At 59.1% G+C, this 14,905-nt stretch overlaps 5 protein-coding genes across 5 annotated transcripts; 4 read left to right on the forward strand and 1 right to left on the reverse strand.

Annotated features, from left to right (window-relative positions):
• The first annotated feature begins 127 nt into the window (after positions 1 to 127).
• Positions 128 to 2,858, forward strand: BJ171DRAFT_439431 (uncharacterized protein). Its single transcript, XM_053108022.1, has 5 exons — positions 128 to 582; positions 786 to 1,241; positions 1,459 to 1,531; positions 1,692 to 2,203; positions 2,347 to 2,858. Exons 1-5 carry the CDS (start codon positions 323 to 325, stop codon positions 2,657 to 2,659), a joined length of 1,614 nt encoding a protein of 537 aa, XP_052969226.1. The 5' UTR covers positions 128 to 322; the 3' UTR covers positions 2,660 to 2,858.
• A 193-nt stretch (positions 2,859 to 3,051) lies between these two features.
• On the forward strand, positions 3,052 to 5,303 carry BJ171DRAFT_493775 (CYTH-like domain-containing protein). Its single transcript, XM_053109939.1, has 7 exons — positions 3,052 to 3,526; positions 3,746 to 3,821; positions 3,927 to 3,973; positions 4,167 to 4,316; positions 4,507 to 4,606; positions 4,763 to 4,872; positions 5,083 to 5,303. The coding sequence occupies exons 1-7, from the start codon at positions 3,236 to 3,238 to the stop codon at positions 5,260 to 5,262; spliced, it is 954 nt and encodes a 317-aa protein (XP_052969227.1). The 5' UTR covers positions 3,052 to 3,235; the 3' UTR covers positions 5,263 to 5,303.
• Positions 5,304 to 5,402: 99 nt separating this feature from the next.
• Positions 5,403 to 7,599, reverse strand: BJ171DRAFT_565998 (nucleophile aminohydrolase). The gene is made up of 8 exons (XM_053113378.1): positions 7,476 to 7,599; positions 7,256 to 7,357; positions 7,000 to 7,103; positions 6,751 to 6,839; positions 6,547 to 6,617; positions 6,280 to 6,409; positions 5,816 to 5,963; positions 5,403 to 5,636 (listed from the first exon to the last, which is right to left on the reverse strand). Exons 1-8 carry the CDS (start codon positions 7,521 to 7,523, stop codon positions 5,549 to 5,551), a joined length of 780 nt encoding a protein of 259 aa, XP_052969228.1. The 5' UTR covers positions 7,524 to 7,599; the 3' UTR covers positions 5,403 to 5,548.
• A 974-nt stretch (positions 7,600 to 8,573) lies between these two features.
• BJ171DRAFT_493777 (MM3350-like domain-containing protein) lies at positions 8,574 to 10,257 on the forward strand. Its single transcript, XM_053109940.1, has one exon. The coding sequence runs from the start codon at positions 8,653 to 8,655 to the stop codon at positions 10,024 to 10,026; it is 1,374 nt and encodes a 457-aa protein (XP_052969229.1). The 5' UTR covers positions 8,574 to 8,652; the 3' UTR covers positions 10,027 to 10,257.
• Positions 10,258 to 12,133: 1,876 nt separating this feature from the next.
• On the forward strand, positions 12,134 to 14,615 carry BJ171DRAFT_292381 (uncharacterized protein). The gene is made up of 4 exons (XM_053106948.1): positions 12,134 to 13,764; positions 13,942 to 14,069; positions 14,228 to 14,310; positions 14,439 to 14,615. The coding sequence occupies exons 1-4, from the start codon at positions 12,241 to 12,243 to the stop codon at positions 14,474 to 14,476; spliced, it is 1,773 nt and encodes a 590-aa protein (XP_052969230.1). The 5' UTR covers positions 12,134 to 12,240; the 3' UTR covers positions 14,477 to 14,615.
• The last annotated feature ends 290 nt before the right edge of the window (positions 14,616 to 14,905 follow it).

A 14,905-nucleotide genomic window follows, 5' to 3' on the forward strand; every position in this document is an offset into this window, starting at 1 on the left:
GACCGACGGCAAAACTTTGGCTGCCCGGCCACATGTCCGGCCACGCTCTGGCCGCCTCACGTGCCCAGCCAGTCGCCCTTGGCTCTTTTTCGCTTTTCGCGCCCGCTGTTGCTCTGCCGTCCTGCATCGCTCCATCTCGCCCCTGCAACAGCCCCACCGAGCGCCCTTGCAGATCCAGCCCACACACTCCCCGCTTGCCTCCCCGGAGAACCGTCAAGACGTTCTCCAATCAGCTATACTCCTCTCACAACCATCACCGCGGCTTTCGAAGAAACTCTGCGAAGCCCAAGTAGCATCCTCTGCTGCCGCCCCGGTGAAAGTTATGTCCCCCGTGATTGCCCCCGTTACCTTCCCAGAATCCAGTACCGTCGCCGATCAGCGTACGCAGATGACCCTCGAATCGACCCCTGCCCAGGCCTTCCGTGTGGAATCGCCCCAGGTCCGCTACACGGATGAATTCATCCTGTCGGAGTACGTCTACCGCAACTCCAAGGTTGTCAAGAACGGCAACGGCTCTGTTTCGGTTCTCCCGACCGAGCAGACCTTCCACTTCAAGGTGGAGCGCACGGTTCCCAAAGTCGGGTAAGTGCAACATGTCATGGCCTACGTAGCTCCCGGACTGGTAACCAGCCGCGCTTCCAGGCTGTAGTCTCCAACCCCTTTCCTGATCCGCAGGCATTCGATGGCATTGACAACTGCTGGTCGCCTGTCACTGTCGTATTTGATCGTACCTGCGCACCGTCTCACGAATGCCCTCTCTGTTGTGTAATCGCGCATGCAATCAGCTTGATGATGGTTGGATGGGGTGGAAACAATGGATCCACCCTCACGGCCTCCATCGTTGCCAACCGCAAGGGCATCCAGTGGCACACCAAGGAGGGCGTCAAGAGCCCCAACTACTACGGCTCCTTGACCCAGGCCTCGACCCTCAAGCTCGGCATTGACGAGAAGGGAAGCGATTACTACATCCCTTTCAACCAGATCCTGCCCATGGTCGCCCCCAACGACCTGGTGCTCGGTGGATGGGATATCAATTCGGCCAACCTCGCCGAAGCCATGCAGCGCGCTCAGGTCCTGGACTGGGACTTGCAGAGACAGCTCATCCCCGAGCTCGAGGCTCTGAAGCCCTTGCCTTCGATCTACTACCCGGACTACATTGCTGCCAACCAGGGCGACCGTGCCAACAATGTTTTGCCTGGTTCTAAGAAGGAGCACCTGGACCAGATCCGAAAGGACATTCGGTACGTTTAACCACCCCGCCATCCGCAGCAAACCTGTTGCCGCCGCTTGCCCTTGTGACTCCGTATCTGCTGAATCAATGCAACCGTCTCGCCGATTGTACTCGGATGCATTCCCCCCCCCTTTTGGTTCCTTCTGCCAACAAGATCGAGTTCATGCGATGTCAACTCATGGAAGTCGCATGCATCTTGACTAACGTCACTGCCAACCCTCTCCCAGCGAGTTCAAGGCCGCCAATGAGCTCGATAAGGTCATCGTTGTCTGGACCGCCAACACCGAAAGGTTTTCGGATGTATGTACTGGTCGTCCCGGGATGTAATCGCAGCGATGGTGTGCCCGATGTCGCATCGGCCCTGGCTCCACCTCGGCGCAACTACCTCCCTCCTTTCTTTGCTGTGAACCCCTTGGTCCTGCATAGCATGCTGATGGCCCTCTTTACCCAATCGATGCAGATCATTCCCGGTGTAAATGACAGCGCCGACAACCTCTTGGCTGCCGTTGAGCAGGGCCATGAAGAGATTGCCCCGTCGACCATCTTTGCCCTTGCCTGTATCCTCGAGAAAACTCCCTTCGTCAACGGAAGCCCCCAAAACACCTTTGTTCCCGGTGTCGTGGACTTGGCCGAGCGCGAGAAGGTCTACATCGGAGGCGATGACTTCAAGTCGGGCCAGACCAAGGTCAAGTCGGTCCTGGTGGACTTCCTGGTCAATGCCGGCATCAAGCCCCTCTCGATCACGTCCTACAACCACCTTGGCAACAACGACGGCAAGAACCTTTCGGCCCCGGCCCAGTTCCGCTCCAAGGAAATCTCCAAGAGCAACGTCGTCGACGACATGGTTGCTGCCAACCAGGTGCTTTATGCACCCGGCGAGCACCCCGACCACATTGTTGTCATCAAGTACTGCCCCTCTGTCGGCGATAGCAAGCGTGCCTTGGACGAATACGTCAGCGAGATCTTTATGGGGTAAGGGGGCGCATGTTGATCTGCACCGCTCAAGGCAAGCGCAGTTCGGACCAGCACGTAGGATCTGTGGGCTCTGCCGCTGGCATTAATTCTGTGCAATCTTGCTCGCTTATCATCCGGCCCTCGATCCGCCCCTGCTGCAGCGGCCGCAACACCATCTCGCTCTACAATGTCTGCGAGGATTCGCTCCTGGCCTCGCCCTTGATTCTCGACCTGGCCATCATCACCGAGCTCATGACTCGCATCCAGTACCGCACCGACGACATGGAGGAGTACGGCGCCTTCCACTCGGTCCTCTCGGTCCTCTCGTACATGCTCAAGGCCCCCATGGTCCCTCCTGGCACCCCGGTCGTCAACGCCCTGGCCAAGCAGCGCGCTGCGGTTGAGAACATCTTCCGCGCCTGCATCGGCCTCCCTCCCCAGAGCGACATGATGCTCGAGCACAAGGCCCTTTGAGCCGCACTTGTGAGAGACGCGCAATCGAAGGGCATGCGATCGAAAGGTCTTGGTCGCTGTCCCTAACCGGCATCGATGCAATGGGTTGGTGCGAGACTGCGTCGATTGTGCCGCCTTATTTTCTTTACCTATCGTGAATTGGATTTTGGTGCAATTGGGATCCGGGGACGCATTCAATACAGCTATTTCGAGTCCCCTATTCATACTTTGCACTCGAGAGAAAGCAAATCGGCACCCATCCTATCCCATCGTGTTCACAAAGGCTTTGGGAGCCAGGCAACTTTCATTCAAAGAGAACCACCTCGGCAGCCTCCGTACTCGGTGCGCCAGGTGAAGCGCTCTCTGGTCGGGCTGTGATTTGTCACTTCGATCTGCTGCTGTTCCCCGGCGCTTCTTGTCGTTGCTGTCGCTCAACCCAGGGGCAAAGCAGCCCTGCAAGAACAGCCATCACAACGAGCGGACGAAAGCCGCGTGCTCTGCCCTCATCAACCATCTCCATCCGACGAGCCCGCTCCGGATCCAGAGACCCCGTCTGCTCGGCTGCACCTTCATACACCCATCGCTGCCAACGACACGATGAGCAACGCCGACGTCCCGGGCCAAAAGCGCCGGAGGGTCGACCAGGACCAGCCAACAGAAGCAGATCCGCAACCGGCAGTCGGGGCGATTGACCCCAACGCCGCGGCCGACCCGGAGCCTCAAGCGCCGACCAATGCTCAACTCTCTAGCTCTGCTGCCGGGGCTGCTCGGAACCATGCTCCGCTGTCGCGGCTGGAGCCGAGCATCTTCAATTCCAAGCCAAGCGACGACATTCTCAAATATGTTTCCGAGTTCCTGGCCAAGTATATCAAGCGGCCTCACGTCGAGGTAGATCCGACGGCTCGTTGTCCTGGTAGACCTCACTGTCGTCGATGATCCCAGGCTGCACAATTTGTAGAGGGGATCATCTTCAGGAAGGATCCGCAGGTCCAATGTCACCTCATAGAGATCTGACCACGTATCGCCCTGCCTACTGTCTATGATCATCCTGTTGGTCCTGTCTGTGCCGCCTCGGTGAAATCAACTGGCGGATGCTGTCGAGACCAGATCGAGGCCAAGATTGGCTTGATGATCGACAACCGCACCAACCAGCGGATATACTTGCCCGTTCGGACTGAAACAGGTTTGTCGGCGTGAGGCCGTGTCGCCATGGCATCGCTCTATGCTTGATTGCTGGATCGAGAAGGTGCGTTCGTACCGGAGATGCTCACGCCAACGATCCTCGCAGTGCTCGCGGACGACCGCAACATCCGTTTCGCAAGCGACATGACAATGGTACGGCTTGCCGACACATGGAGCATCTCTGCTACAGCTGCTGATATCCTGTGCCTGTCGCCGCCAGAAGCAACGTCGGTGACCACCAGACAACTGTGGGGCCGATATCACTCGACATCAGACTGACTCTTTGTGGATGATTGCCCCTGCCTTCAATGGCAACCGAAATCATTACCGAAACCAACGCCGATAGGACCAGCATGCCCACTACAATCGTCTTTTGAACAACCTGACGCTTGAGCGTGGATCGATCATCCGGTACACGCATCTGCGGGAAGTTGACAGCTTTTATTATGCGCCGTCCAAGAACGTCCGGGTCACAACCAACGAGGGCAGCTCCGAGGTGCGTCGCAGATCACATCCAGCGCCTTCGGGCGATCGCCTCTGCTCGATGAAGCCTTCAAAATGTGCAGCATGGTTGGACCGGGATCGACGGGGCGCATGTCGTCGGGGCTGCTGAAGCGGATACGCTTGTGCTGCAACTGCCCAGATTGCTCACCAAGCACTGTATCGTTTTGTGGACGGGAGCGCAGATCAAGGCAATAGTCATCAAGAAGAAGGTTGCAACCATCGACGTGTATTGCCCTGCATATCCTCTGGACTATCGCATATCGGTCAGCGAGGAACTGCCAGGTACGATCGCCGGCAGAACGACTGCGAGCCGCCTTTCGATGGCTGTTTACAATGCAGTCGCCAGCAAGTTGATATCTGTCTGTGAGCGATCCTCGGTTACTTGCGTTAATGCTCGCACATGTTCCCTTCCTCCTCTCGACCCGTGCTGCGTCACAGCGCCCAAGCCTCAACCCAACCAGGAGCTTGTCTTTCGGCGCAAGAAAGATCGACTGTCGTATGCCCATCAGATCGTCCAGGTGGATCTGACGCAGGTCCGGAAGCTTTCTGTGAGTATCAGACACGATCCCGAATTTGGCGTCTGTTGTTACAATGTACCGACCTCTTGTTGGGGCTCCTCGGCCCATCTCGGCATTCGCTTGCTCGTTTGCTCGTTTGTTCGTTTACTCGTTTGCTCGTTGCGGTATTGAGTCGACCGAGTTTACGGTGCCGAAGCTACGCCTGGCGCTGCTCACGCTCCACTTTCGCTCGCAATTCAGAGCAATGGCAACGAAACGGATCTCACCCACGAGCTTGAACTGGAAATCCGAAAGCCGCAGGATCTGCAGAAGGAGCTGCACAAGCACGAGACCCAGCAGCCCAACCTCTACCGCGATCATATCGATATCCTGCTCAACAGCGTCCGAATTCTGGCGAGGCGAGGCATCGGCGCGCGGTAATCCTGATGGCATCCTGTGCCATCAAAGAGCGAGGGGGGGGGGAGGGGAGGCGCCTGCGATGGCGGGATCGTAGGGTGGGATCGAAGGGTGGGTGCCGGTGCAGATATATGAATGTACGGCGGAGATCAAGATGCGCATTGCTCAATAGATTTGTTGCTGGCCACTCCATCCATTATCGCTCGCCGCCCAAAGCCAAGCCCTGCAGCTGGGCCAGTATCGAGTAGCTATGTTGCCGACATGCGCGTATATTGAATGGCATGGCTGGGATCATCAGCGATGTTGCAGCTTATTCTGTGTCCATGGCAGAGGCGTCGCCGGCGGGAGCCTCGGGTTGTCCACCGCGGGGATTGCTGTCGCCGAGCAAGTCCAAGTATCTGTTCGTGCGGAATTGCGGGAGGGAGTGCGGGAGGGAGTGTGGGAGGGAGTGCGGGAGGGAGTGGGCGTTGGAATGCGGTGGGATTGATAAACATAGGTGAGCAAATGCAGAGAGCAGCAAGAGCACCTGCAAACGGGCCCAGACTCGCAAAGCCCCACGCGGATACAAATGCCTCACCTCTGAAGCTCTTCGCCCTCGATGAGCGTGAAGCTCTGGCCCTTTCCGACGATGCCGATGGAGCAGTTGCTGACATTGAGCTCCTTGTCTTGCTGAAGCGAGTCCCGAAGGGCACGGAGGCCATGGACGATCAGGTCATCCAGAGAGGCTGTGGCGATACAGCGGATCAGTTGAATTGTCGGACGACTTGCAACCGCAAGCCGCCTGCAGCTGTTCATATGCAGTCGGCTCGGCAAAAATCAAAGCAAAACCACGCAGCTCACGGAGGAGAGGAAAGCCCAATGGCAGAGGGAGAAAATGGACACGGCTGCCAAGGCATAACGAGAATGCTAGGCTACCAAAGACGACCGACGCGGGACCAAAGGGTGCGGCCGCCGTATCTCAGTCCTATGTGGCTGTTGCCCAATCCGCTGCCTATCGATCGAGTCCGCTTGAGTGGCTATCTCAACACCGCGCAAACCTACCATCCGCAAAGCTCGGGAAGTGCTTCTCCAGATAGGTCTTTGCTGACTGGGAGCGGGCGCCGATCGACATGGCGATGTAGTCAAAGACGTTGCCGGAGGGAGCGCACTCATACAGATGAGGGCCAGTTTCCTGCAAGCACACATAAAGCACAGACCACAGAATTAGTCGGGGGGGGGGCGATGAACCGCCCGCAGCCAAACGTAGCCAAAGCCGCCGGTCGTTGAAGCCGAGCAGTTCGGCATCCGTGCCTGCCAAGAAGGACATACATCGTGGCCGGCAACCAGCATTCCGACGCCGTAGGGCCGTCCTCCGTATCGATGAGTGTTGACCTGAGCCTCTGGACACGTCACGCAGCCGAGTCAGTTACGATCGAACCAAAAACAGATTTGTGCCTTTGGAGAAGCACCGGCACCGCTTCCAGCAGCTGGTCGGGATGCAAATCGTGCAGCCAAGAGCCGCGTCGCACATACTTTCGCCGATCGAGTTGACCAGTCGGGAGACGGGCAAGGGACGGCCGTAGACCATGCGAGATCTCATAGCCTCGGTTCGCATGTAGTTGCTGTTGGCGAGGGGAGAGGCATTGCCGCAGAGACGAGCATGAACATCATATTGGCTGGAGTTTGATGGTGCGGTCCAGCAATCGGCACATGGCAACCGATCGTTCGAGCAGAGGAAGAGCTGGACCAGTGCGCATCTCGTGGATGGGTTGAAGGACCCACCTCAGCACACGAGCATCAGATGTGAGTCCCGCCAGGGCAATTCCAATGTGATCGTCGATTCGCATCAGCTTCTTCTGGTAGGAAGACAACTCGCCAGCCGATCGCTGTTGGTACGAAGTGGGGGGGGGAGGGAGGAACAGGTCGTTAGAAGGCCTCCGATTCCACAGGATCATCAAGCGCACGACAGACGATGGGCTTTGATCGAATGCGCTGGATCCTCTGTCGCAGCCCCGAAGAAGACGGGGCCGATACTTGCTTTTAAGGCAACGAGGGCAACGTGTGTGCTGGAGCGAAGGCCGACGGCTGCAGAGCCCTGCTTGACAGCCTCCAGTGCATATTCAACTTGATGGATGCGGCCCTGGAGAGCGAGTCTGGGATCAGCGCATTTTGACGACCGGCTCGTATCTTTGCTGGCATACAGCGCCTGCGATCAGAGAGGACGCCGCCGCACCGAGCCCTGTGCGCCGGATGCGAACCTGCGGGGACCATGTGGTGATGTCGTTGTCGTACTGGTTGCGGAACATGGTGTGGGGTGGGTGCGAGTGCTGCTGCTGGTGCTGCTGCTGCTGGATCAGGGCTGTCCTGCAAACCGATGCTGGTGTCGGGACTGATGGCAAAGACAGACGAGCGGGCACAGACACCCTGGTCATCCAGCACATGGAATCACGTGGTCGCCGGGTGCGTGTCGGGACGGATGTGCATGTGCGATCCACGTGATGCGATGGGTTGGTGCGACCGACACGGCCACATCAACTGCACCAGCAGAGCCAAACCAGTTGCCCATGCAGCCCGACCGTCATGACGACGGCCCCGCGCTGAACATGCTCTCCGCATCGCAGTCCCCAAGTCTAAACGCAATCCGGGCACCGTCTCCGCGGCCAGCCCTTGGCCATTCCCTGGCAGCCCCAGTGCCTCTTTGAACACTCGCACCATCAACCCCGCCCAACACTCAGCCGCACAGTGGGCGGGACTGCCCGGCGAATGATCTGCTGCCAACGGATCCAATGTCGATCTGTCGCTTGCCATCACCCTTACCCACTCTTCAATCCATTTTAATGCTACATATAACGGTGTCGATGTAAAATAACGTTGTCACCGCGCCCGCCGTGTCTTGGCTGCGCTATCAGCATCTCTAGTGCAGGAAACATGGTATATCTCTATGACAAACGGCCATATAGCACTGGCTCGAGGAACCAATCGAGCACTCTCCTCATCGACCGCAGCGCAGGCGACATCGCAGCGGATATCGGTGGAGTGCAGTGGATGCCGCCGACCAGGAGGTGCATATCTGCGATGGAGTGTCCGCGGCAAGCGGGATTCCAGGGGAAGCCTCCACCCAGGCCATCAGCCACATCGGCCACATCGGTCACATCGGCCACATTAGCCACATTGATCGCATTGATCACAGCATGGTCGCTGGCAAAGCACCCCAACCACGCCGGTCTCGCGGACTGCCTCCTCGCTGTGGCTAGTGAGCCCATGAACAGCGCGTCACGTGCACTCACCACAGTCTCTGTGCAGTTCCATTTTTTTCATCCAAAAGCGCCAGCCAAGATCGCTCTCCGCCTCGACGTCGTCCTTCGCCCGCTCGCCCCTCTCTCTCACTTTCCCGCTGCCCCTTGCCCGCTCAAGCCCCTTCGCTGCTGCTCCATCATGGACTACTCCAAGTGGGACGATCTGGAGTTTACCGACGACGAGGAGATTCACTCGCTCGACTTTCCTCACCACCCTTCGAAGCTGGATGAATATCTGCGATCCCAGCTCACGGGGCTCAAGAACGTCGGCAGTGGCCAGCTCGCGGGCCGCAAGCATGATCCGGAGCAGCAGCAGCAGCAGCGCGAGCAGCAGCAACCGCAGTCGTACCTCCGGATCCACCCCGAGGACAAGACCAAGATCGATCCGCTCTTCTTGCAGGACCCAGACCAGTTTTCTCCCGAACCCGATCCATCCACGGGCAAGATGGAGTACTGGGGCGTGCAGAACGACGTCGATGGCATGACGCTGATGATGCGTCGGATGAACACCCAATTCTTCTACACGGGCGCCTACCCGGAGCTGCAGTTTGTCAATCGCCTCATGGCGCGCAAGGTCAAGTCGCTCGACGCTGTCCGCCCGCCTGTCAACGACGTCATCCTCAAGATCACGATGGAGGGCATCTCGCCCGAGCTCTGGCGGCGATTCCAGGTGCCCGCGTACATTCCGCTGCACCACCTGCAAGACCTGGTGCTTGCGCCGATCATGGGCTGGTGCCGCAACTATCACGGATACCTGTTCACGGATCGGAGGGATGGAGCGCTCTTTGGGCCCAAAAAGTCCCAGTGCGCCGACATGATGCACATTTACATGAACGGACATGCCTTCATCGACGACCGGTTGTACACCCTCGGCCACATTCTCGACGTCGAAGGCAGCGAGATGGGATTCCTGTACGATCTGGGCGACCGTTTCCGCCACGATATTCGCCTGGAGCGCATCCTCGACTCCTGTGACGGCCAGTGCAAGTTGCTGGACGGGGCGTTGGCATGCCCGCCCGAAGACTCGAAAGGGAACCCGTCCCACCAGAAGCTGCTGGAGAAATGGATCGAAGCTGGAGACGACGCCACGGCCCGCAGCGAGCTAGTAGCTGTGCATCTGAATGCACCCAACCTCGAGACCAAGTCCTACGATCCAATGGCGTTTGATCTGGATGTGCGCCGGCTCGCTCTGAAAGCGGCGTACGATCCAAAGGTCTTCGAGTCTGCCAGGCCCTCCTCGTTTGCTCGATCCGGCCTGGACGACGCAGAATCCAACGGCAGTGTCTTGAGCAGCCCTGTGCAGAGCTCGCTGGGGCTTCGGGTGCGACCGCCAGGGCAGCCTGGGCCCGAATGCATCTACTGCGGATCCCGGAAGCACCTGAAGCGATGCTCTCGGTGCAAAGTGGCCATATACTGCTCTCGAGAATGCCAGAAGGCGCACCGTCGCCAACACAAGCCGTTGTGTGTTGCCGCCACTTTGGAAAGCGGCGTTGGTCGGATCGACGAGCTGTAGCTTGCGGAGCGATCGTGGGACACTTGCGGCTGACACTGACGACGGCTGGGGAACTTGCTGTTGCCTGGCACCAACTGCGAACTGATCCAACAAGAGCCAAGCATGCCCGATGCGTTCGTTGACCCGACTGACTTTGGCCTGTCTGGTGACATGTACATACACTTTACACTCGAGAGAAAGCAAGCCGCATGCAGTTCCGTCCATGCAGTTCCGTCCACAGTGCACATGGGCGGTGATCGAGGATGTACCATCGTCCTCCTGGTGTCGAGGCCGTCATGGCGATCCGTGTACCGCCCCGTCACAGCCGGCAATCGCCCCATGGCCGACGAGGCATGATGCCACGCCACACCAGCCACCGCCAGCACCCGCATCAGCAGACTATCGCCTGTCGGCAAAGGCGATGATGCCGGGTGCATGCAGCTCCGATGCATCCGCCGAGTGGGGACTCGCGGCAGGTGTCGGCAGTGTCTGCGTCTGGCTTTCTGGGCTCGGGCGGACCCCGCAAACCCGAACGGGACCAACCAAGGTCCGAGGGAGCCCAACCAAGACGATCGCACCCGCGGGATCCTGTGCTGCAGCCATCGCAACAGCCCGCTATCGACGGGCAGCCGACCGATGGCATCCAGCAGCATCCGATGGCATCCAGCAGTATCCGATGGCATCCAGCAGCATCAAGAGCACCAAGGGATCCGCGGCGCGGCTGTCGCGGCCCGGGCCAACAAAGCGTGCTCTCCTGGCCACTCGGCCCAAGCCTTCACGCACTCAAAAGCCTCGGCCTGGCCCTGACTGCACACCTTCTGCTTCTTCCTCAGGTTGCTTGCCGTCCATCTGCATCCGAGCCTGCCCGAGCCTGCCCGAGCCATCGCCTCATACTGTCCTCCCCCCCCCTTGCACCAGGAGCACGCCCCCGAGCACCCGCCTCATATCCTATTTATTCCTACCTCTGATCCTCATTTCCGTTCTGCCGTTTGCGGCCCGATTTCAAAGTGACAGCCAAAAGCCGCCAGTTCTTTCAACGATTTTCGTTCCCCAAGCGAAGAACCCCATCATCCGACAACATGAGCACAGCCGTTGCCGCCGATCCCGAGCCCACGGTATGGCCCGAGTCTGTCTTTGCTCTGCGGCGATTGCGCTGGACTTTGTCTCTGCACGGCCTCGGTTGCAGTAATTGAGTCATTCAGCAGCCAGCCGAGGCAGGTCCAAGGTCACCTCTTTGAATTCCCCAGAGGCATCCGGCTTAGGCCTGGCCTTTGATTTGGCCTTTGATTTGGCCTTTGGTTGGTTCCTGCGGCGGCTCTCTGTGCTGACCACCGACAGGCTTCTGCCGGCGAGCTATTGTTACCGCCGCCACCGGGACCATAGCTGCTGGTTCATGACAAAGTACCGCTGCCACCATCGCCGTTGCCATTCATCAGAGCAGCCCTGGAGCACCATGGGTCATGCTGCAGCGTGCTTTGCCATGCATCGCACCGGTCCGACCCGATCCGATTCGATCACAAGCAAACTCATCCGTCACACCGCATATTCTGCTCTCATCACATGCAACCACGCACGCTCGTCTCGAAGATCATTACCCTTGAGCGAGTCGACGTTATCGAAGTCGAGCTGGACCTGGATCTGGAAGCATCCGAGGCTCTGGATACCTTCCAGTCATTCGCCAGCATCAAGCGCAGCAGCAGCCAGGTACGGATCGTGCTGGATATCACGGAGAGGAAAGGGCAGCGGGCGTGCACTCTATCATCTCCGGAGGCGATCGATCGTGGGTGAACTGGTCTGGTCTGGTCTGGTCTGGCCTGGTCTGGTCTGGCCTGGTCTGGTCTGGTCTGGTCTGGTCTGGTCTGGTCTGGTCTGGTCTGGTCTGGTCTGGTCTGGTCTGGTCTGGTCTGCGTCGTCTCCCACGCCTTTCCGGCTGGCCCACCGATAATGCCTCTGCGATCAGTTGATGCTGGTTGATTCCAGTTGATATCAGTTGATATCGTTTTATTCCAGTTGATATCATTTGATATCACTCCACTCCACTCCACTCCACTCCACCCGACACCATTTCATACCACTCGACTTCAGCATCGCTCGTCGCTGTTGCTCTCCCGCCTTGGCCGGCCTCGGTCGGTGGCGTGGCTCGTCGCTCTGTGCCGTCGCGGGCATCGCACAGGCCCGCGCGGCCGCGTTGTGTGCGACTTGTGCTTGCCCGCACTCGCTATTTCTGTCTTGTACATGCGGTTTCTGTCCTCCCTCTCGCCCGTCGCTCGCTTGTTGGTGTCCTTATTTTCGAGCCCGTGCGGCCAGCAGCCCGGCCTGGCAAGCATGCTCCTGCGTCCCAAAACACCGCCTGTCTTGGGCTCGCCCCCCCCCGCTCCCTTACTCTTTGATCTCCATCCGCCACCGCTGAGCTGCCTCCCTGCCCTCGGCTGCTCAACCTCCCGCCGTCCAGCCCGTCGCCTCGCTCCGTCTCGCTACCCTTGTCCTCTATCTGCAATGACCTCCGTTACTGACCAGATCGCCGTCCCCCAGGCCGCCGACCAGATCGTGTCGCCCTCCGTCGAGGTCGCTGCAGCGGCCAAGAACGAGGCCCTCGGCGTGCTGGCCGCTCTCTCGGAACAGTCGTTTGCGGCCCCGCCCGCTGCTGTCGACGTGGCCGATGTGGCTGCTGCGGCTGCTGTCGAGCCCCAGACCGAATCGCTGGTGGTGCCCGTTGCCCACTCGGAAGCTGCCGAAGAAGCCCGCCGTGAGGTCCAGCAAGCTGTGGAGGCTCTGATCGACAGCACCGCAACCACCGAGACTGTCGAGACTGTCGAGGTTGTCGAGATCACCCAGGCTGTCGAGACTGTGGAGACTGTGGAGACTGTGGAGACTGTGGAGACTGTGGAGACTGTGGAGACAACCGAGGCCGCCGCCGTTGAGGAAGTCGCTGTCAAGGAAGCTGCTATTGAAACCACTGCTGCCGAAACCGTTGTCGTTGAAACCACTGCTGCCGAAACCGTTGTCGTTGAGACCACTGCTGCCGAGCCCGCTGTCGTTGAAACTGCTGTCGTTGAAACCGCCGAGACTGTGGCCGTTGCTGAAGCCCCCATCGCTGTCGAAACTGTTGTCGAGGAAGTCGTCGTCGTTGATAGCACCGCCACCGCCGAAACTACCACCACTACCACCACCACCACCACAACAGTCGCCCAGCCTGAGCCGGCCGCGGTGGAGACCGAGGCCGTTCACGAGATTCGTGATCCTTCCCCCGCCACCCCTCCCGAGACCATCGAGACCGAGACCATTGCTGTGCGCGATCTCGAGAAGCTGAAGGACGAGCTCAGCACCAGCCGAGTCTCGTCGCCCCTCTCTCCTCCCGGCACCCCGCGTCTGCGCGGCTCTGTTCCCGATGCCAGGGTTCTCTCCCCGGCTCCCATGGCCCGCAAGATCGAGGACGGCCCTCCCGTCCCGGTCGGCTCCATCTATTCTCCTGTCCGTGCCACCAACCCCATCCTGGACGAGATTCTGCACTCGCTCCAGCTGCTGTCCGATAACGACCCTTCGCTCACCGACCTGGACCTCAAGGACTGCACCATGTTTACCGCCCAGCACGGCGCCGCCCTGAGCTCCGCGCTGCTCTTCAACACCCACCTCAAGACTATCAACCTCGCCAACACCAAGATCCAGACCCAGACCGCCATCGACCTGGCCAGCAGCCTGAAGCACAACGAGTCCGTCGAGGTCCTCAACCTCGAGAACAACCAGATTGCTCCCCAAGGAGTAAGTTGCCAGCCATTGTTGGAGTCGGTGCGATTCACGGTGGTGCGCTGTGGGCTATCGGCTGCTCTTGGCTGCTCTTGGCTGGCTCCAACTACCCCGAGCGCATCAGAGCAATCCGCAGCGACATTCTCGAGAATACCTGTCTCTGACACTGACACTGACTCCGGTTCTGTTTAGATCAAGGCCCTCGCCAGCATGCTCGAGGTCAACCAAACCCTGAAGGATCTCCGGCTAGCCAACCAGCGTGTGCTTGCTGGAACTGATGCGGAGCAGGAGCTCGCCAAGGCCCTCGCCAAGAACACCACGTCAGTATTGCTCCTGGATCCGGCCGTCGTCGGGCATGCATATGTGGCTGAGCTGTAGCCAGTAACGTGCTGTGTGCTGGCATAAGACTCACCCTTCCCCGCCTCTGCCCCACTCTCCTGACGGCGCTCGATCGCTGTGACCGCTTGTCCCTCGCCAGTCTCCTGAAACTCGGTCTTTCGATCCGCGACCCGGCCTCGCGAAACCAGTGCGATCGTTCCATCACCCGCAACAAGGAGATTGGTATGTGTGACTCGTTCTCTGTCGCCGGTGGATTGAGCTGAGTACCCAGCGGCTATGTTGTGCTGTGCAGCGTCTGTCTCGCTACCCTGTCCCCGACTGACCATTCCTGTGTCTCTGCGCTTCAACAGCACGAAAGGCTCGTCTGGCTGCCGCCCAGAGCTCGTAAGACTGCGGCCCTGCCGGAAATTGGTGCACCTAAGTTATTCAACCGTGGTTTGATCGAGTTCTTGCGTACTCTCCTTTTGGATTCTTTGCCCGTCCGCCTCCCTCTTCTCTTTGTTCCTCCCACATTTCGTCCGTATCCTCGCTCTCCGCTCGCCTCAATCTCTTGCTCCCGCCTGTCTGCTTGTTATCAACCCATCCCGGATATCTGAACATGAGAATACAGCCCTTTTAAGGAACGGGGATACCCCCCCCCTCGCCCTGAAAGCCTCGCTCTGACCCATGACTATCATTCTGTGGGAGCGTGCTTGGCTATCGATCCTCCGTAGCGGGTGCATGTGGAGATCGGCGTTTTCGAACGACGGGAATGGCGTTCTACCCAGCAGCGATAATGTCCCGCACGAAGCCGAGAGAGACAGCAGAAACACGACAA

This window comes from Polychytrium aggregatum (genome assembly GCF_025602895.1).
Source record: "Polychytrium aggregatum strain JEL109 chromosome Unknown BJ171scaffold_8, whole genome shotgun sequence".
NCBI lineage: Eukaryota > Fungi > Chytridiomycota > Chytridiomycetes > Polychytriales > Polychytrium > Polychytrium aggregatum.